This window comes from Pipistrellus kuhlii, unplaced genomic scaffold, assembly GCF_014108245.1.
Source record: "Pipistrellus kuhlii isolate mPipKuh1 unplaced genomic scaffold, mPipKuh1.p scaffold_m20_p_2, whole genome shotgun sequence".
Taxonomy (NCBI): Eukaryota; Metazoa; Chordata; class Mammalia; order Chiroptera; family Vespertilionidae; genus Pipistrellus; species Pipistrellus kuhlii.
Genome location: NW_023425515.1, coordinates 4717363 through 4738900, shown reverse-complemented (window position 1 = coordinate 4738900; position 21538 = coordinate 4717363). Strand labels below are relative to the sequence as shown.

Genomic DNA, 21538 nt, shown 5'->3' with positions numbered 1-21538 from the left:
TCGTATTTTCCACCTTTTGAGGCTGTGTCTCCAATCCGAAGAGCATCCCTGCTTCAAGCTAACACCAAACATGTTGAATGTGATCATGCTCACACTTGAACTTGTTTACATCCTATTTGCAGGCTATTTTTTTTTCCTGTCCTTCATAAGACAAATCAAGTTCTCTTTTTCCATCTTAACCATCTATTACTATTCTGTTGCTGCTTACATTTTTATTTTTAACTAGTAACCCGATGCACAAATTTGTGCACATTGAAAGGAAATTAATTAGAAGAAATATTTTAATATCGCTATTCACCCTTTCTCTATAATGGAAGTGTCAACCAAATTCATGATCAACAATGACAGATCAAAACACATGCATGCAATTGGCACCAGTAAGAGCTTTCTATATATAAACTTGCTTAATTACACCTGCTTTCTGATTTAGCTAAACTTTTTCCAGCCCAGTGAAGCACCCCAACTTCTCTTTCAGATAATTGTTAGCAACACAGCAGTAAATGTCAACACGAAGCAGATTATTATTGTAGATCACACAGGGAGAACAAAAGATAAAATATTTAACTGCAGCAGTGTTTGTCTATATTCTGCACAGGGAGAAAACCTGAAGTCATTTTCAAGATCCACCATTTTTTACTTTTCAGTCGGGTCAAGTTTCTAAGCTTTCTAAATCTCTGTTTTCTGGCTAATAAAAAGAAAATGGGATTCCACCAAGTCTCCTATCTACCTACTCCAGGACTTCTGTGAGAATCAAATGAGATAAGGCACGGAAAATGCTTCACAGACATTTGATTAAAGTGTAAAATATTTCCACCTGGCTATAAAGCAAGTTGTGTTCCTGGGCTGAAGAAACTCCAAGGAGGCTAATAGCTAGAGAGAGGAAGCAGGGCATTGCTATGTAACATCATTATCCGGCGCCCACAGCCACCATGTCCAGGCTGGGCTGGGCTGTGGGCCACATTTTGCACCACAGGGTCTCTGCAGCTTTGGCTGAGTATTTGATGGGCTGTTGCTCTGGGTGGTGGAGTGGCCTCATCTGCCCTCTGGTGGTCAGTACACGTCATAGCAACCAGTCAGACGGTTGGATACTTAGCATATTAGCCTTTTATATATATAAAAGATATATAGATATAGATATAGATATATATAGATATAGATATATAGATATGCATAAACTTACATTTTTTTTCAAAGACTAAAGTCAATATGCATCTTCCTTGAATGAGACAAGAAAGACAGCACACCTCTCTTTTTTCCACACATCTGGAACTTTAGATTTTTTTCATTTTCAAAAGAATTGATACCTTAACTTTAGGAAAATATTTTATGACTTGTTTGCTGGAATCTGCTTCTTTCATCTTGTAAATTTTGAGTTCATTTTTCTTCTTGAGAGACATCCTTTAATTATTTCAGACAGAGTGGTAAAGTTTCTGATCACATATGTCTAAAAATGTTATTATTTATTGCACTATTTTCCAACTATTTCCATGTTCTGGTAAGCAGTGAGAAGAATATCTGAATGGCACTCTGGAGTAACACATATGGCTGTGCACAACAAGATGTGACAGATCAGGGTCCCTAGCCATCCTGGACCCCAGCTGGTCCCCAAGGCCAAAAGGAACAAAATCTCTTAGCACCCTGTCTCGTCCTCCATCCTCTCTGCCTCACCTACATGTTAGTCTCCTACAGCTGCTCTGATGCAGTTTTCCCTCTCGCACAAGTGCTAGGTTCAAAGGTATTTTCCTTCAGTACTTTGAGAAGACTGTTCTTAAATGTTCTATTTTATGCTGCATTTCAAATGTTAAGAGAGACTGCAAATTTGATTTCCCTTTTCTCTGTTTCCTTGGCATAGCTTTCTGTTTGCTTTGTTTTACTTTTATTATGCTTGACTTTCAGCAGGCTCTGATCATTTCTGGGAATATCTTGATGTTAGTTCTTCAAATATTACCTGTTTTCCATTCTCTGTTCTCTCCTCTGAAACACTTATTATTATAATAGCTAGCTGTCCATCCTCCTGCTCTCCCTCCCCCTCATAATGGCTCTATCACAAGTGGTGGTTGCCATATGCCGTGTGCCCCTTATTACTAAATGTAGGAGCATGGTTCATTAATGGGCCAAGTAATACCCTGTGTTTGCAGTAGCTTCAGGATGTAACTTTTCTTCTTGGCATTTTCATTTTCTTAAGCTCCCGGCATCACCATTTGTACATCTTCCAAAGCTCTCCAACAGAACTGTAAACCCTCTGAGTGCTACCCACACAGTCAGGCATCAGGGATTTTACAATATTTGTTCCTTTTCCCTTTACTCAGTCCAAAAGGAGCATCTCCCAGGAGCTTGCTGCACCAGCCAGGTCCTAAGTTTGATGAAGCACCTCCTCCCAAGGTTTTCTAAAACAGGGAGTGTGGTAGCCTTATCCCTTGGGCCACCCAGTTCTCCTGGATGAATTCTCTACTCTCTTGCCTGGAGGGCATGGATGTGGCAGTGTTCTTGCTTCTCGGCTGTACCCCGTTCAGATTTAGACATGCTGATTTTAGAATGGAACTTCTCCCAACTTTTTGCAGTGCCTCACATCCAAGGGTCTGTAGCTTCATGTCCATAGAAAGACACCCCCCCCCCCCCCAGGTTCCTGAAGGGCAGACAATTATGGTCACTTCTGCACGCGCGCGCGCGCGCGCGCGCACACACACACACACACACACACACACACACACGCAGGCATGCATACAGACACAGGACTGTGGGGGCCCTGCATCTACCAACTGCTCCCTGTCCATGCCCTCTGCCACTATCCTTTCCCGCCTTCTCTTGCCTTCGCCTATCAAGGCCCTGACACCTGTCAGGGACTTGCCTGCTCCTCAGGGAGTTTCCTCTGCAGACACATAGGGCTCCTCAGGGAGTCTCCTCTGCAGACACATAGGGCTCAGCTACCCAATTTCTCCATCTCTCTTCCTTCTAAAAAATGCCCAAAGTGTCCACGTCTCTTTAATGCCATGTTTTAGGAAGGTAGAGATTAATACTATATTAAATCTATGTAGTTTCTCTACTTCGTTTTCCCCCTCATAATTCTCTTTATTGTTTCATGGACACACTTTTTTTTTCTTTTATCTTTCTGAGTGTTTAAATAATGTAAACTTATTTGAAATCCTTTTTAAATTATTCCATTTCTTTAGACATTAAATTCCTCCATTTGCTGAATGAAATGTTATCTTTCACTCACAGCACTAGGCCTCCTCAGAAGCTGAGCAATCTATATATATAAAAGACTAATATGCAAAGTGTCCCCTTGGGAGTTCGACCAGTAGTTCAATTGCCTGCTATGATGTGCGCTGACCACCAGGGGGTGGCTTAGGTTGGTGAGAGGAGGAGGTGGAGCGGCAAGAGAAGGAGAAGGCAGGGAGGTGGGGAGGCGGGGAATCTGATTGGCCCTCATCGCTGGCCAGGCCTAGGGATCCCACCTGTACACAAATTTTGTGCACTGGGCCTCTAGTTTTTTCATAAGAGAATTCTGCCACATTCTGAATACTATTTATATCAAATGTTGCTGATTAAGCACATTCCTGTAACACAATAATTGGGCACAAAAATTAGACTAGATTCAATAGCAAACTTGGGTGAGTCATCCACAGGAAGCCATACTAATTCTTTATGGTAAAAATTGGTAGTCAGAAATGAATAATGTAGCAATAATCAGAATTACATGAGCATGAATAACAACAGGAAGTTTTTATCCACATTGTTAAAATCAGATTACCTATGTTAACAAATTAAAATCCAAACACTTTCTAAAAATAATACCTTACCAGAAATAATCCAAACCAAGTATTTCCTTTGAACAAGTCATTAAATAAACAATTACAACAGGGCAGCTGGGGTGGCTGATGTGGTTTCTGTCCTAATTTAAAAAAACATCTTTCTGTATACTTCCTCATCCTAAGGAAGAGCATGGGAAGGAGCTCAGAGTGGACAGAAGTGTTTATGAGAGCACAGATAAAGGCCAATCTTCTGCCTTAATGTGAAGTCTGAGTGAGTGCTCATCTCCTTTTCAAAGCGCTATGCTTCTAAGACATTCTGATGAACGCTGAAGAATCAGAAATCATTCCTGTAAAGGCAGGCCTCTAACTCAAAAGGACGGTCTTATTTCTTCCATCCTATGACTTGTTGAGAAAATAAATCTATTTCTTTTTTATATATATAAAGTATATTTTATTGATTTTTTACAGAGAGGAAGGGAGAGGAATAGAGAGCTAGAAACATCAATGAGAGAGAAACTTCGATCAGCTGCCTCCTGCACACCCCCCCACGTCATAGCAGGCAATCGAACTACTGGTCGAACTCCCAAGGGGACACTTTGCATGTGCCCGCAACTAAGGTACATGCCTTGAATGGAATCGAACCTGGGACCTTTCAGTCTGCAGGCCGACGCTCTATCCACTGAGCCAAACCGGTTTCGGTATTAATCTATTTCTTAAGGAGAAAGGCCCACAGCTGTGATGCCACTCAGTTTCTCCATAGTGCACTGCAGGACTCAGGCTTTAACTTTTTCTAGCTCACTTTCACACAGATGTCTAAAGAGTGAAAGAGGGCGACAGAGCCAAAAAACAAACACATCATACCTTCTCCATTCCATTGGTTCTCTCGGCAGCTGCTGTGAAAGTGTTGGGTAAATAGAGGTAAATAGATTCTGATCTCCAGCACCTACAACAGGAATAAAGAGAAATCCAGTTAGAGACATTTTTAGTTAAGTATAGGCAAAACAGACTCTAAAATGTGTTAAATTAGTAATTTTAGGTTATTTCATATTTAGTAAAACGATGTCACAAAATGAGATGTTACACATCTTTATATAACTGGTCTCTAGAAAACGTGGGGCCTGACATATATGATCTAACTTAACCTCCAAGAGTAGGTACGCTTTTTCCCTCAAGGAGAGTGAGTTGAGTAACTTGCCCAAAGCCACAGAGCTCAGGAAAGCTGGAGCCCTTCACCTCCACCCAGTTTCACTCCCAAGCCTGCCCTACAGCCACTGCTTTCTTCAACTTCAAAAGAACAGCCAGAACATTCCAGGCAACAAAGTAAACCCGAAGATGTGCACATGAATTTCATCATCAAAATTAATTCAGTCTGCATCAAAACAGCATCGGGAGCAAAACCATACAAAACACCCACCATGCACTCTCACTCAGACCCACAGTAACTCCTAGGAGGCAAGGCCAAACCTGGAGCCCTCTGGACAGAGAAGGAAGAGGAGGTGTGAGAGGCGTTCAGGGCACACTGCTAGACTGGCAGACACTGGTCATGAAACACACACACACACACACACACACACACACACACACGCCCGTGGGCCTGACTTTGACTGCACACATACTCAGCTTTCCACTCAGTTCTTTCACAGTAGCTCTAACAGAATGGGAAAAGCCCGCTTAGCTCTCATAAAAGGATAGTATAACCTCACTTTATACATAAGCTAGAAAAGAAAAGAAAAAAACCTTTTTAATATAGAGTACTCAAATTCGTATACTCAGAGGATCCTCTGACTTTTAAGCGAAACCATTTCCCAAACTGCTTTAATATTGATCTTAAAGAAAAGGAATTGATGGGGGCCATTAAAACATTTGCTTGTTTTGCTATTATGAATCTAAAATAAAAACAAAAACAAAAAGAAACCTCCCCAAACCATGTAGCAATGTCGAGTCACTGCTGAGAGTAATGTCACTGTGGGCGGCTGAGTTGTGAGTATCAGAAGGCGGTGAGGCACTGTGAGGGCACAGATCAGCCTGGGGAGACCCTTCACCCCTCCTGTGCCTCAGGGGACCCTCTGTGAAATGGGAGAGTAAGACTGCCTCTCCAAAAGGGCTGTGGTGAGGAGTAAGTGAGTCAACACCAATAAATAACCCCGAACACGGCCTGGAGTAAATACCCCATAAGGGTAATATTAGTACATTTTTGTTAAAATAAAAAAAACTTTTATGTCTTAACTTATCACTTTTCATCATGTTCATTTCTTTGGTAGACATCCTAAAAATCATTAAAGTATAAAAATCTTCAGATAGATTTCCTATCTTTGATTGCCAACTTCTGTTGCCTCTTTAAAAGGTTCCAAGGTTAACATACAAAAATCATCACTCTGCTACACAGAACTTAGGGCAGCTACATGAAAGCTTTCTCCTCTTTCACTCAGTTTTCTATAAAGTCTCGCATAAATGCCCAATTAACACATGCACAGAGAGTAAAAAAGCAAAATGCTTCCGGCACCCCTCCCTAAGCTACTTCCCCCAGGAAATCCGTTCTACAATAAAACCTAAATGGAGGCTCTAAAATAACAATTTATCTTACATTCTATCATGGAGTAAACATTGAATTTATGTCCAAATTTTCATTTTAAAATACTCTATTTAAATTAGCATATCTGTCAAGGGCAAAGATGTCATCTGACAACAACTGGGAACTTAAAATGTGTCCATTTGACCTCAGTACCTGTTGTGAACTGTGTGCCCTCCCACATTCGTATATTGAAACTGTACTGCGGTCTTGGAAAAGGTAATGAAAAGACCATGTAAGGACACAGCACGAAGGTGGCCATCTACAAGCTAAGGAAAGAAGTTGAAGAAAACTACTCTGTGGACACATTGAGCATGGACTTCCAGACCCCAAAACTGTAAGAAAATCAGTCTGTTGTTAAGCCACCCAGTGTGCGGCATTTTGTTATGACAGCCCTGACAAACTAATACAGTGCCCTAATTTACATTTGAAAGTCAGATTCTTCTAAACCACTGACCAGGCTCTACAATGAACAAGAATGGAGAAAAGCTACCATGACTTTCGGCCGTAGTTTGAAGACGCTTGCTAGGGTAATATGGAAATCAACCAAAGGATCGGTAGCAATGATGCACACTGACCACCAGGGGCAGACGCTCAATGCAGGAGTGCCCCCTCGTGGTCAGTGTGCTCCCCACAGGGGGGGTGCCGCTCAGACAGAAGCCCTGAGCTGGGCTCATGACTGCTGAGGGCAGCAGTGGTGGCGGGAGCCTCTCCCGCCTTGGTGGCAGTCATTGGACATCCCGGAGGGCTCCAACAGTGCCTGGCATGTAACCGATGTTGAGTGGATATTTGCTGACTGGTGAGTCTAGTCTGACTCCTTCATATTTTACACCAGACAACCCAGGGCCCCCAAAGGACAGGATATATTATAGCAGAAGTGATGACAGGGTTGGGCATCAGAATATGTTCTCAGAATACAAACTTTATTTTAGATTATACTAAAAATTTCTAGTGTGGCTGACTTAGTTTTTAGATTGCTACACTGAAGGAAGTGATAATTTTACTTTATTTAACTCCATAGGAAATGCTTTCTCACAGGCTAATTTTAGGGAGAACACCCCTTCCATGTGGGCAGGGGGTGCCTGACTCCCCAATTCCTTGGTAAAGTTATGGTAGAGGGGACTCAGCCACCATGATGCAGGTCCTCGTTACATTACCAAACACGGAGGGATCTGATCAAACACAGTGATATCTGGTCTTCACACCTTCAAAAAGGCCTCTGACAGCCCTTCCCATTGTTCAGCTTGAAACTTAGAAACTTCCTAATGGATCCAGTTGAATTAAAAGTGCTTATAAACGGTAGTTACAGATTTTGTAAAAATTATTACCTAAGTGTTGTTAGTTCCAAGGTAACTACCTAAAATTCCAGCTCTGAAATCAATGCAATGACTTCAAATGCTAAACAGATCTGTCAAAAATAAGAAAAATGTTCTGATATACATATCTGTTTCTTTATATTCTCTCCTCACTTTGTGAAAAATATAACAAGGACTTAAAACAATACTGAGGAAGGAGTCAACATGTAACAATGGCCAAGAAGCCAAATAAGAACATTTATTTCCCTTGCGGGGAAAGACCATAGTACAGTTTCAATCTAAGAATGCCCCCCCCCACACACACACAGTTCACAACAGGTATTGAGGTCAAATTGATACATTTTAAGTTCCCAGTTGTTGTCAGATGACATCTTTGCCCTTGACAGATATGCTAATTTAAATAGACTATTTTAAAATGAAAATATATAAAAATGGAATGCACATTTTTTCCTGGTGCTATTTCATCTTCTAGACATCTTTTTTGCTGTATCTTTTAAGTGTCAAAGTAAACACAGGTAATTCTAAAGAGGTCCAATCACCAATAAACACATAAAAAGAACCTCACTAATCATCAGATATAGGCACACCAAAACAAGTATGATGACCTTGGGCTGGACAAAGAATTCTTAGATACGCTATCAAAAGTACAATCCAGCCCTAACTGGTTTGGCTCAGTGGATAGAGCATTGGCCTGTGTACTGAAAAGTCCCAGGTTCAATTCCGGTCAAGGGCGTGTACCTTGATTGCAGGCACATCCCCAGTAAGAGGTGTGCAAGAGGCAGCTGATCAATGATTCTCTCTCATCGATGTTTCTAACTCTCTATCTCTCTCCCTTCCTCTCTGTAAAAAATCAATGATATATATATTGATATTTTTAAAGTAAAATTCATAAGAACAAAAATATTAACTAGACTTCATCAAAATGAAAAACATTAATGCTTCAAAAGACACCATTGAGAAATATCCAGAAATCATCTCCAAATATCCAGAAAATATAATGAACTCTTACAACTGAGCGACAATCTAATTTTCAAATGGGCAAATAATTTGAATAAATAATTCACTAAAGAAGATATATAAATCTCTAATAAGAACAAGCAAAGATGCTCAATATCACTAATCATTAGGAAAATGAATATTAAAACCAAAATCAGATACCAGTTCATGCCCACAAGGATGACTATATTAAAAAAAAAACAACAGACAAGTATCAGCAAGGACCTTAGAAAATCAGGGACCCTCACATATTGCTGGTGGGAGGGTTAAGCAGTACAGTCACTTAAGAAAAACAATTCGACAGTTTCTTAGAAAGCTAGATATAAACTTATCATACAAAATAGCAATTCTGCTCCAAGGAACCTTTCCATGAAAAATAAAAACACAAGTCAAAAAAAACAAACAAAAAAAAACCCCCCACAGGTCCACACATATAAATATTCATATAAGCCAAAAACTGGAAACAAAATGTCCTTCAACTGGTGAAAGAATAAATAAAATGTGATTCATCCATACAGTGGAATACTATTTAGCAATAAAAAGGGAACAAATAATAAATGGCACAACATGGAAGAACCTCAAAACTCAGTGTGAAAGAAGCCAGACACCAAGACTGATTCCACTTCTAGGAAATATCTAGAAAACACACGTTTATGGAGACAGAAAACAGGTTGGTGGATGCCTATGCCGAGGGGTGGGAGCACGGATTAAAGGCTAAAAAGCACAACGGAATTTCTTGGGATGATAGAAATGTTCTAAAACTGAATTATGGTGATGGCTGCACAACTCTAAAAAAAATAAACAAAGAACTGCCCACTTATAAAGGATAAATTTTATGGTATTAGGATTAAAGTTCAATAAACCTGTTTTTTAAAACACACAACTCTGGTAGTTTTCGCATCCATCAGACTGGCAAAACATTTTTTTAAATAACTCTGACCCAGTGTAGTAAATATAACGTGGAGTACTGCTTTTTCACAGGCTGATTAGGAAGCAGTTTTCAAAATTTAAACTGCTCTCACCTTTTGACCCAGCAATTCCACTCCTGGATCCCATTCTTCATCATAAAAAACTATATTCCTGTTTTACTGATACACTCTTTTAAGATTTCAAGTTCAGATTTTAAAGTTACAGATGTATCTCTTTCAAGGCTTCATCCAAATGTCAGGGTTGATAGCCCTCAACCTGAATCTCCACCTCAGAAGCTGAATCAGTGACCTGAGGAGAATGTTTCAATTTGGTTGTAAAGTTTCTGCTGACTTGTACTAACGACAGTGTATGTGAACACAATTCAGGGGCCCATTTCAAAGAATAGAGTCCCTCGCATACAAGTTAACTTTATTTCTTTTACTGGATTAACAATTATTTCCTCAATCAAAACTAAACAGAATTTTCCATTATCAAATAAACTAAACATATAGCAGTTTACCTAAAAACAAGTCTAGGTGATGAGAATTCAAATTCTCCATGTATTTTCTATAAAACTGTCTTATCTTGATAAAAACATGTATTTACAGAAAATAACTGCATGCCATCAAAAGCTTCTAACTTACAGAAGCATTGTGTGACTTACAGCACATTTTTATTTACTGAGCATTTACTATGTGCCAGCATTGTTCTAGGTGGTGCAGACAGCAATGAACAAAACAGATAAAGTCCCTGCAATTCTGAATCTCATATTTCAGTTTGTAGGCCACCTGGGTTAGGGGTAGAGAAACAATAAACAAAGAAAAAAACAAATATTTATGTCAAGGGGTGCTGACAAGAAAACTGAATGAAGTTAAGGAATGCTAAACGATAGGTGGAGTGAAGGGGTGGCACCTAAGCCTCCAGAGGAAGGAAGGGGCCCCCTGAGGATCAGGGGAGCCATGCTGGCACTGCTGGAACATAGCCCCGAAGGCTGCAGAGGGTATAGGCTGCAGCCAGGAAGCTAGTGCTGGGGGGCCCGAAGCGGGGGAGGGGGCACTGTATATCAAATAGGGTCTTGTAGCCTATGAATGTCACTGGAGGGGTTTGGGCATAGGAATTACATGCTGTGACTCCTCCTTTAGAGGAATCACCTTTAACCCCATAGAGAATTAGCTTTAAGGGGCTAAAACAGAAATAAGGAGGTTAGCTGGGGTTCCTGGAATAATCCTGGGAAAGATGAAGGTGGCATAAGTTTGGGGGAGCAGCAGTAAATATGGAAAAAATTGGCTAAATTCTAAATAAATGTTAAATAAAAAATGATATTAGCTGATAGACTGAATGTTAACTGTGAGAGAAAAAGAGGAGTTAGGAATGACTCCAAACTCATTAATTTTTAATTTAAAATTCAAATATTCTCTAAAACCAAAATACTGTGAATACATTGAAAATTCACATTAAGAGCAGTTATTGAAGAAGGATTTGATTAGTACAGAAGAGGCTCTGAGGCTAATATAGTTGGAAGCTATTCAGAAAGAGGTGTCTAGTTTAAGGGGTTCAGAAGATGTGGATTATTTTGAGGTGAAGGCAACTGAGACAAGAGAAACTTGCACCTCTCCCTTATTTTAAACTAGAGGGCCAGTGCACGGATTTGTGCACCAATGGGGTCCCTCAGCCTGGCCTGCACCCTTTCACAATCCGGGATACCTCAGGGGATGTCGAAGAGCTGGTTTAGGCCCAATCCCCGAAGGCCAGGCTGAGGGACCCCACCGGTGCATGAATCTGTGCACCAGGCCTCTAGTATACATATAAGATCTTTGGTTAATCTCTTCCCACCTTCCCCTTCCCCCTTCCCTCTGAGATTTATCAGTCTGTTCCAGGTTTCCATGTCTGTGGTTTCTATTCCTGCGTTGAGCGTCTGCCCCCTGGTGGTCAGTGCTCATCATAGCTACCACTTGGGCTTTTATATATATAGATTAGGGGCCTTGCCCATAAGAGTTTTGCCAGAAATAAGTTGTTTTTTTTTAACTATCTATAAAGCGGGGCAACTACTAATTATTGGACATCTGTTCTTATCATCCTGCAATATCCCTCCTCCCCTCTGTAGTCCCAGTGCCTTACATTATCCTTAGCTCAGAATATCATATGTCCCTCATTTCCCCTGTCTGTCGCTGAACCTCTCCTGTATGTGGAGTAGCTAACTCTCTCATGTACATGGGATTCCCATACTTAAGTATGTAATTACATTTGGTTATTTTCTCCTGTTAATCTGTCTCATGTCCATTGATCATTAGACCAGCTAGAAAAACCTAGAAGGGTAGAGGAAAAGTTCTCCCACCCCAAGAGAGTATTTAAAGCCATGCAGTATTTTCCGACACCCCTGGTCTGTCATCCAGACCTGAAGTTATCAGGTGAGAGCAGAGGGAACAGGACATCTGCAAGTAATCCCTTGTGAGACCACACACACTAAATTGTGCAATTCATATGAAAAGACACTGTCAACTGGCAAAAACAAAAACCACTTTTAGACAAAAAAAAAAATTATTCAGTGAGTCACTTGTATTTCCAATAAAAAATACCAACTCAGCCTTTCCTATCTCACTGAGTAGTCCACATCATCATAGCAGTTCCCTTCTAGGAAAGACTAGCTTATGTGTTATGTCTTCCATACTTGCTTACTTCAGATTCATTAACACTTTTTAAAAAATCAGACCCTTTGAGTTTCATTTGCATAAACCAAATTTTACTTTACTACAAACTCTTCAGAAACATATCTTGTAAATCAGATATGTGAATTGAAGTTCAAGTAGAAATGGAAGTTTTTCACTTCTAAATTATCCATCCTAATCCACCCTAGAGTCAGAATAATCATATCCTATATAATAAAAGGCTAATATGCAAATAGACTGAACAGTGTAATGACTGGTCGCTATGACATGCACTGACCACCAGAGGCAGAAGCTCAACACAGGAGCTGGCCCTGGTGGCCAGTGCACTCCCACAGGAGAAGCGATGTTCAGCCAGAAGCCGGGCTCATGGCTGGAGAGTGCAGCAGCGGTGGCTGCTAAGGATGTCCGACTGCCGGCTTAGGCCTGCTCCCCATAGCAGGCAGTCAGACATCCCCCAAGAGCTCCCAGACTGCAAGAGGAAACAGGCCAGGCTGAGGAACTCCCCCTTCAAACCCCCCCAGTGCACAAATTTCATGCACCGGGCCTCTAGTGTACTAATAACATGGGTTCCCAAACTGTGTGCTCAGATGAGGTACCTCATGATACCACAAAACCCTCAGAGGCCCCAAGAGACAGTTGAAATTATGAGGAAGCAGCAATGCTAGGGATGCAGCTACACCCTACTTAAGGTATTGTTTCAATATTAGACCACAGCTCACTCCTTTCAATGATGTCATCACAAAACAGGTGGTGTTGTGATAAAAGTACCACACAAAAAAACAACAAAGAAGGTAGGAGTGTCCAATCTGACCCCCGGATTAGAGAAGTCCTGCAGTGCCCAAGAGGTGCAACCATCCCACTAGTACGCTGCTGTGGTTATCTAAGAATGAGAGAAACTTTTCCCCCAACTAGTATGTGTTTTTGTTCAAATAGCTGTTAGGATATAATACTTAATAAAATTATTTGGACCTAACTACTTAATAAATGGAATTATTAAGTATTCTTTTTGCCAAAACCGGTTTGGCTCAGTGGATAGAGCGTCGGTCTGCGGACTGAAAGGTCCCAGGTTCGATTCTGGTCAAGGGCATGTACATTGGTTGCGGGCACATCCCCAATGGGGGGTGTGCAGGAGGCAGCTGATCGATGTCTCTCTCTCATCGATGTTTCTAGCTCTTCCTTCCTTTCTGTAAAAAATCAATAAAATATATATATTTTTAAAAAGTATTCTTTTTTACCTAAGTGCCAGGAAAAATTTCTGAGACACTAAAGCCATTATGAACAGCAAAAGTTTAGGAATCTCTCCTCAGTAGCTAACTTTTTGCACACCGATCACTCTTCTGAGTGTTTCACAGTATTAATTCTTCTAACCTCATTTCCACCTATCAGGTTGGTACTATCACTATCCCTAGTTCACAGAGAAGATGAGATTATGGAACGCTCTCTAAGACACACGTGTAAGACCTGATTTTAACCAGTCACAGGTAGAACTGGCAAATAAAGCAAGGTAAGCACATGTGGTAGTGCCCGCAGCCCCTCCAAATATACTCCAGGGAACAGCCGAGGTTTCCTAAGAAGAACTTCTGCTCCCACTTCTCAATTGCTGATTTGTTATTGGCTTAAGAATCCAATATGGCCGAAACCAGTTTGGCTCAATGGATAGAGCGTCGGCTTGGGGACTGAAGGGTCCCGGGTTCAATTCCGGTCAAGGGCATGTACCTTGGTTGCAGGCATATCCCCAGTTGGGGGTGTGCAAGAGGCAGCTGATCGATGACTCTCTCTCATCAATGTTTCTAACTCTCTATCTCTCTCCCTTCCTCTCTGTAAAAAAATCAATAAAATATATTTAAAAAAAAAAAAAAAAAGAATCCAATATGGACCAAGACTTGCATTTATGTGTATTGATTTTTTTTTAAAAGACATTAAAAGGTATTTTTCTGGTAATGAAACTGAGATAGTAGCTAAGTCACAAGCACTGTAATTTCAGGGTTGGTGGAAAACTGTGATGTGCAAATTTTAATACTTTAACTTACAGGCGGGAAACACAGATTCCAACCAGATACAAAATGTTACAGATTTGTTCATTTTTGTTTGCCTTTTTCTCCCTTTCAAAACTTGTAATATAAAATCTGGAACTCCAAATACAGAGATTCAGACAAAGGAAATAAGCAATATAAGATGTGGCTGGCGAGAACAGAGCCTTTGGACAGAGCGTTATTTTTCAGATTCTATATAATCCCATTTGGATAGTATGTGCCATTCTAGGTATGATGCTGACACTCAGCAAAGAAAGGTTACATCTGAGTGGAATCCCAACAACTGTCCATGAACAAGATAGCTGGAAAAGGAATTTACCTTTCCTAACATATAGTTGGATCAGAAACCTAACTAAGTCTATTCTAAACCAAAGAATTGACCCAGTGAAGAGGGGGGAGGTGGAGGTGGGGGATGACGACTAAGCTAAAACAAATTTGGATCAAATGGATCTGCTGGATTTCAGTTTCACTGTGTATTTTTCATGATTAATAAATTACACTACAGGTATTCAAATTGCTATGATTAGGTAATTCATCACCCAATGTCCTCACGTTATTAGTTCCACTACTATTCACCTAGCATCCCTGCCAGATCCCCTGCTGAGGCAGTCACTGCTCCAGAGGTAGGCGGCAGGTGCAAACACTTTTAACTATGGACGAAGGCCATTAAAACTTTTAGGTAGCTTCAGAAAATTAATTCAGCAGGTTTTCAAGTAACAATGAATTCCCCCTAATCTCTGGGGACTTTCCATTCTTCTCATGGCCACATATAAACAGTTCCTAAATTTGCCTGAACCAGTTACATTCTACATTCTTCTCAGAAAGATCTACGCGCAATTCATTTTCACTTAAGATGTTCTAAATTCTATGAAGAAGAAAAAACTGAAAACAAGCATAGACTCCACTTTCACTTTAAAATGAACACACACAGGCCTCCTACGGGCACAATGGCTAGGTAAGTATTCAAGAAGATGTAAATGGACTCTTGAAAACAAAGACAACTATGTACATAACAGCAAAAACTGTGAAGCCTCTGGATGGATTTTTTAAAGCGATTTTCCCCCTCTCTTTGCACTGCTTGGACTAGCTCCTCCGTCCAAGCATGTGCAGCTGAAAGAATGGAACAAGGTAAAGTATGAAGTTAAACCAGGACAAGTGCCACCAAAGCTCAGCCCGGAGACACCAAAATGCCATTTCAAGGCTGAACTGTGGAGGCAGCCTTTCAGCCCTAGCTGGTGTGGCTCAATGTATAGAGCATTGGACTGAAGGGTTCCGGGTTCGATTCAGCCCAAGGACACATGCCCGGGTTGCAGGCTCCATCCCCAGTGTGGGGCGTGCAGGAGGCAGCCGATCCATGATTCTCTCGCATCATGGATGTTTCTATCTCTCTCTTCCTCTTCCTTCCTCTCTAAAATCAATAAAATATATTTTAAATAAATAAATAAATAAATATGAAGGCAGCCTTTCAAAAAGTTAAAAAAAAATCTTTAACTTCCAAAGGGGTCTTTCTCACTTTTCAAACTAACTTTCTCTGAAAGTTTACTGATGCCGCTTTCTTTTCTGAGGTGCCTTTTAAGTTGGATACCGTCAGTGCACACAGCATTAATCAGGGGAAAACCTCCCCCAACGTAACAAATCGCAGCTGTCCTGCATGTGCGTAAGAAACTATGCACATGTAACAGGACTCAAACACAGACTACTGGTCACGTTGAATCCAACAGAGCTTTAGGGACTTCTCAGAAATATATAGTCACACATCTATAGAAACACACTATTAAAAGTAAGCTAAGGGGTACGAGATGTGATTAGATACATGGGTGCCCCTACCAGCAGCGTTTATGCAGCACGCACAACGTGCACACCACCTGGGGAGGAGCTTCAGGAAAACCCCCGTTAGGACTGCACTGAGATGGCACCGGCTCCTGAGCCCTGAGGATCAGAAAGCCCCTGGGAACTGCAGGGCCTCCAGGTCAACCCCGCACACCCGTCCTCTCCCACTTAGGTGCCGTCCGGAGTAAGACTTTCAGTTACAAGTATGGGGGGGGGGGGGGAGTAAAGAGCTTCTGCTGAACCATCCAAGTCTCCAAGTTGAGATGAAACTGTTCATTTCCTTAAGCAAGTTTACCAACTACAGATGAAGTAGCAAACTTGAAACATACAATTTCTCGGGGATCTGACAAGAGGGAGCGTACAAGGAGTGTGTTCATTAATCAGAAAAAAAAAAAAAAAGGAAAAAAAGAAAAACAGGAGGAAAGAGAGATATGCACACAGGGTCTTCTATGGCCTGGCCACCCAGATTTTGCTGTCGAAGTGCTTCCTTTCAGAGCACGGAAGATCATCTGGAAAATTAACTGAAGACACAAAATCCTGTCAAAAGTGAAAAACTGACACAGTTCGGAATACCTCTCTGCAAGTCTCGAAATGCCAGCCAACATTTCAACCCTTCTCGTTAGTTATTTTTTAAGTATTTCATTCTGAAGCTATAGCTGTACATATTAGGAGGGATTTCTGTAACAGGAACACGATTCCTCTGGGTATGCATAAATGTGGCAAAGGGGGGAAGGGGGGGGCGGTCCGCAGGTCTAGTTGTCCGGAGTGTGGATTCACAAGTGGGGCCTTGCTAACCTCTATGATCTCATCTGTGAAATGGGTTTCTCCCCGGCAACAGCATCCGGGCAGGCGAGAGCCTACCGGCCGGGGCCATAAACCCAAGGAGCAGGTGCGCACGGCGCAGCCCCGGCCCGCCGGCCCGATTCGGCCCGGAACGGCCGCGCCCGTGCAAGACGGACTGCCTGCGCCCTCCATTTAACAACTGACTCAAGTACCAATACGGTAAGCAAACTTCTCCCACGCTCCCGTCTGCGAGCCCCGAGGGCCCTCCCCGGGGTCGGGGAGCGGTGTGACCCGGAGGACAACACGACCCCCGGCCGGGAGGACGGACCCTGCGGCGGCCGCAGGCGAACGGCCGAGCCTGGGAAGCGCGCCGGCGCCGGGAGCTGCTGTCAAACTGCACGAAACGGCCCGGGACGGCGTCTTCCACGGGGTCAGAGGTCGCTCGCGGGACGGAGGCCCGCCGCCGCCGCCGCCCCGGCCACACCTCCGTCCAGGGAGCGGCCCGGCGGGGTGCGAGGGGGCCAGGGGCCGGCGAGCCTGGGCCGGGCAGCCTGCGGCGGCCGCCGCCCCCTCCCCGCCGACGGGCACTCACAGGTGACGATGGGCTTGTTCTCCATGGTGTAGATCACCGGCGGCAGCGGCTCCTCAGGGGCGTCCATGGGCGTCCGGCGTCACCGGCCCGGCCCCCCGCGCCCCATGGGCAGCCCCGAGGCCGTACCCGGCCAGCCCGTGCCCGAGCGGCGCCGCCGGCCGGCCGCGACAGCGACGCCTGCCCGGCAGCGGGAGGAAGATTCCCTGCCGGCCGCCCGCAGCTGCCGGCGCATCCACTTCCGGTACCGGCGCTGGCTGCCGCGGGACCACTTCCGGGACGCGCGTCTTAAAGGGGAGGGCGCCCCGTCTGCGCTAGCGCTGCCCTCCGACCGCTTGGCGGCGCGGAGAGCGGAGAGGGAAGGCGGGCGGCGGCCGAGGGCCGGAGGCGGCTGCCCACATCGGAGCGGAGCTGTAGCAGCTGCAGGGCTGGGAGCCGCCCCTGAGACCCGCGTCTCCCCTGGGTGGACCCAGGACCTAGCCTCCCGGAGCGGAGAGGACGCTGCGGGGCTCCCAGGACATGGTTAACCCCTCACGGCGTGCATGACCTCCAGGGTGGGTGCACATGACCTAGAGGACACCTCCATCGCCCCGCCCCTCCATCGCACCCGATGACCCGGGCGGCCCCAGCCCCACCACACAGATCCCCCAGGTGGGGGTGGCAGCCAGGGTGGGGGGCGGGTCACTGACAACTTCTGGGCACAGACATGACCCGGGAGCCACTGTGGACTCGGGATGACCCTAGAGGTTAGGGGGGGCGGGGATGTGTCGCTGAAAATGGCATGTGGACATGGGCTTGGCCCTGGGGTCACTGACAGCATGCGATCAGGGGTGATCCTAGGTGACAGCGGCATGTGGACACAGGTGACTTCTCCTGTGCGGGCCTGCTGTTACCTTTACCCAAGCTGGAGGCCTCAGGAGGAACCAGTTAGGGCGCCCGTTAACTCCCACCGCTGGGCTGGAGGCAGTTAGCCCTTGCAAAACCCTCTGTCTCGTGCTTTCTTGTGACTCGGGTGTTAGGAAGTAATAGTGCCCTGAAGTAGAACAAGGTTACTGCCTTCTCGCTATAACCAAAGACCCTACAGCCCGGCTCCCCAATGCTTCCCCAGACTCACCTCAGAGCCCGCCTTGCCACAGGTCTTTCCAGATGGTTGGAATGAACGCCTTTCTCTCTGAATGTCCACAGCATGTTGACGCCTCTCCTGTTAGTACTCGTTTCCTGTGGCCCTGGCCAGAACACTTTTGAATTTAGGGACTGTGCCTTTTACTTCGTCTCTAACTGCCCCCCACCCTCCGCCAGGTGCACGGGACCTTCCATGGAATAGGCAGTGGTACACATTTTGGGAACGCCACAAAATGAATCCTTACTTTTAACTGCATCTAAGTTTCTTATGCAAGGAAAGTACATTTAAAGTAACTTTTTAAAAATATATGTTTTATTGATTTTTTTACAGAGAGGAAGAGAGTTAGAAACATTGATGATAAACATTAATCAGCTGCTTCCTGCACACCCCCTACTGGGGATGTGCCTGCAACCAAGGTGCATGCCCTTGACTGGAATTGAACCTGGAACCCTTCAGTCCACAGGCCGATGCTCTATCCACTGAGCCAAACCGGTTAGGGCTAAAGTAACTTTTTAAAAAAACAGAATCTTGTTTTAATCTGATTTTTATAAATATTTTTATTGATTTCAGAGGGGAAGGGAGCAGGAGAAAGAGATAGAAACATCAATGATGAGAGAGAATCATTGATCAGCTGCCTCCTGCACACCCCCTACTGGGGATGGAGCCCACAACCCCAGGCCTGTGTCCTTGACCGGAATGGAACCTGGGACCCTTCAGTCTGCAGGCCGGCACTCTATCCACTGAGCCAAACCAGCCAGGGCCAGAGTAACTTTTGCAAAGGAAATAGAGTAAATGTACATGTGAAATAATGTGAGTGTGAACACAGCTGCTACTTTTGGTAGTGTAGCATGGTGCATTGTAGTGTGGAGGTGAAAATCAGTGCTGGGGTGGCTGGCACCCCTGAGGCAGGCAGAGCACTAGGAAGGAGCTAGGCGGGTTGGAGAGCCAGAGTCTAGGGGGGCTAGGAGGCGCTGTAAGTCCTTGGCTTCTGCTGGGTTCAGCATGTATAGGATGAGATTCCATGTGGCTTACCAGGAAAAAGCTATTACAGAATTGAGAATGGCACAAAGACTGGAGGCCAAGCAGAGCGGCAGAAAAGTCCTCATTAATACCTCATTAACATTCAGTTCATCTGGGACAGTAGCTTGAGGACCATATACATCCCCAGGGGTCAGCCGACTTCGTCTTTGAAGGCCCAGATAAGTATCACAGGCTTTAGGGCCATATACAGTTTCTGTCTCAAACGTTTCCTTGGGATTTTTAAAAACTATTATCTAAAAATATAACAATTATCCCTGACCAGTGTGGCTTGGTTGGTTGTGTATTGTCCCATGTACTGAGAGCTTGCTGGTTCAATCCCCAGTTAGGGAACATACACGGGTTTCTAATTAAATCCCCAGTAGGAGGCATGCAGGAGGCAGTGGATCTATGTTTCTCTCCCTTTCCCTCTGTAAAATCAATAAAAACATTTTTTTAAAAAAGATTATGTATATATAAACTATTCTTAGCTCAACAGCCATACCAAAACAGGTCGTGGCCAAGATGTGTGACCTGTGAGCCATCTCTAACCCTGCTCTAAATAAGGCTGCACTGGACCTACCATAACCAAGTGTAAAGCAAAGCTTGACAAGATCTGCAAGAGAGATTTGAACATTGACTCCTGCCAAGTAGGGGACACCATGGACATTTCTCAGATCCAGCCTAACAAGGAATAAAACCAAACCTGTCAGAGGTCAAGGTGATAAACATAGTAATTGACGTGCCAGCTACAACAAATGTCAGAACTCTTCTATAGAAGATGGTCCAGAATCTGTACACTTATAACTGACCGATGTCCAGTATACACACAAAAAATGTACTAGACATGCCAAACCACAAAGTGTAAACCACAGTCAGGAAAAAAAAAGTAGCCAATAGAAAGCAACCCTGTATAGCCCAGATGTTATATTTACAGATAAAGACTACACAACAACTATAATAGGTGTGTTCAAAGAATTAAATGAAAATATGGTCTTAATCATTAAAAGACTGCAGAGTAATAACTATTAAAAAAGAATGGGCAGTCTAGCCCTGGCTGGTGTTCTCAGTGGTTAGAGCACCAGCCTGCACACCGAAGGTTCGCTGGTTCAATTCCTGGTCAAGGGCCTGGGTTGTTGATTCCATCCTCCATCTATGGGAGGCGAACAATTGATGTGTCTCACAGTGATGTTTCTCTTTCTCCGCCTCCCTACCTCCTTTCCACTCTCTAAAAATCAATAGAAAAATATCCTTGGATGAGGATTAACCAAAAAAACAAACAAACAAAAAAAAAAGAATGAAGTTCTAGAACTGAAAAGTACAATTGAAATGAAAATTTTACTGCATTGGCTTAACAGCAGATTGGAAATAGCAGGAGGAGTCAGTGATCTTACAGGCAGATCAATACAAATTTTTCAATCTGAGGAAGAGAAAAAAGATTGAAGAAAAAATCAACAGAGCCTTAGAGAACAGGCAGACACTTTATTTGAAAAAATTATGACCAGAGTCCACAATTTGATGAAAAAGATTGATTTATAGATCAAAAACTGCAAAACCCTAGAACACGTACCAAGAAAAACACATACAGGCACATGCCAGTCAGACTGTTGAAAACCATAAAGAGAAAGTCTTGAAAGCAGCCAGCAAATAAAGACACGCTACCTTCAGGGGAACAATGACGAGAATTTTCATTGCCTTCTCATCAGACACAATCTAAACTGGAGAACAATGGAATAAAGCAGTAAAGGGCTGAATTTAAAAAACAGCCCCAAACCCTGTATCCAACAAAAACACTCTAAAAGGTGAGGGCAGAGAAATATGTTCTCAGATGAAGTCGAGAGAATGTGTGTCCAGCACGCAGGTCCTACAGTAAATGCTGAAGATGTCCTTCAGGGTGAAAGGACAGGGGCCCCGTGAAACTTGGACAAACAGGAGGAACAGGACAGTTGGGGGAA

General features: G+C 43.6%; 1 protein-coding gene across 5 annotated transcripts in view; it reads right to left on the bottom strand.

Moving 5' to 3' along the window:
• TRAPPC10 (trafficking protein particle complex subunit 10) overlaps positions 1 to 17698 on the bottom strand; it is a 70067-nt gene extending 52369 nt beyond the window's left edge. For 3 of the 5 annotated variants that reach the window (XM_036443715.2, XM_036443714.2, XM_036443716.2), the window contains exons 1-2: positions 17447 to 17693; positions 4614 to 4695 (exon numbers count right to left, since the gene is read on the bottom strand). In XM_036443715.2, the coding sequence (XP_036299608.1) occupies positions 4614 to 4695; positions 17447 to 17513 (149 nt within the window). In that variant the 5' untranslated portion in view covers positions 17514 to 17693. Of the gene's footprint in view, positions 1 to 4613; positions 4696 to 17446 lie in introns of all 5 variants that reach the window. The other 2 variants (XM_036443712.2, XM_036443713.2) reach the window with 1 other exon arrangement.
• Positions 17699 to 21538: the final 3840 nt, after the last annotated feature.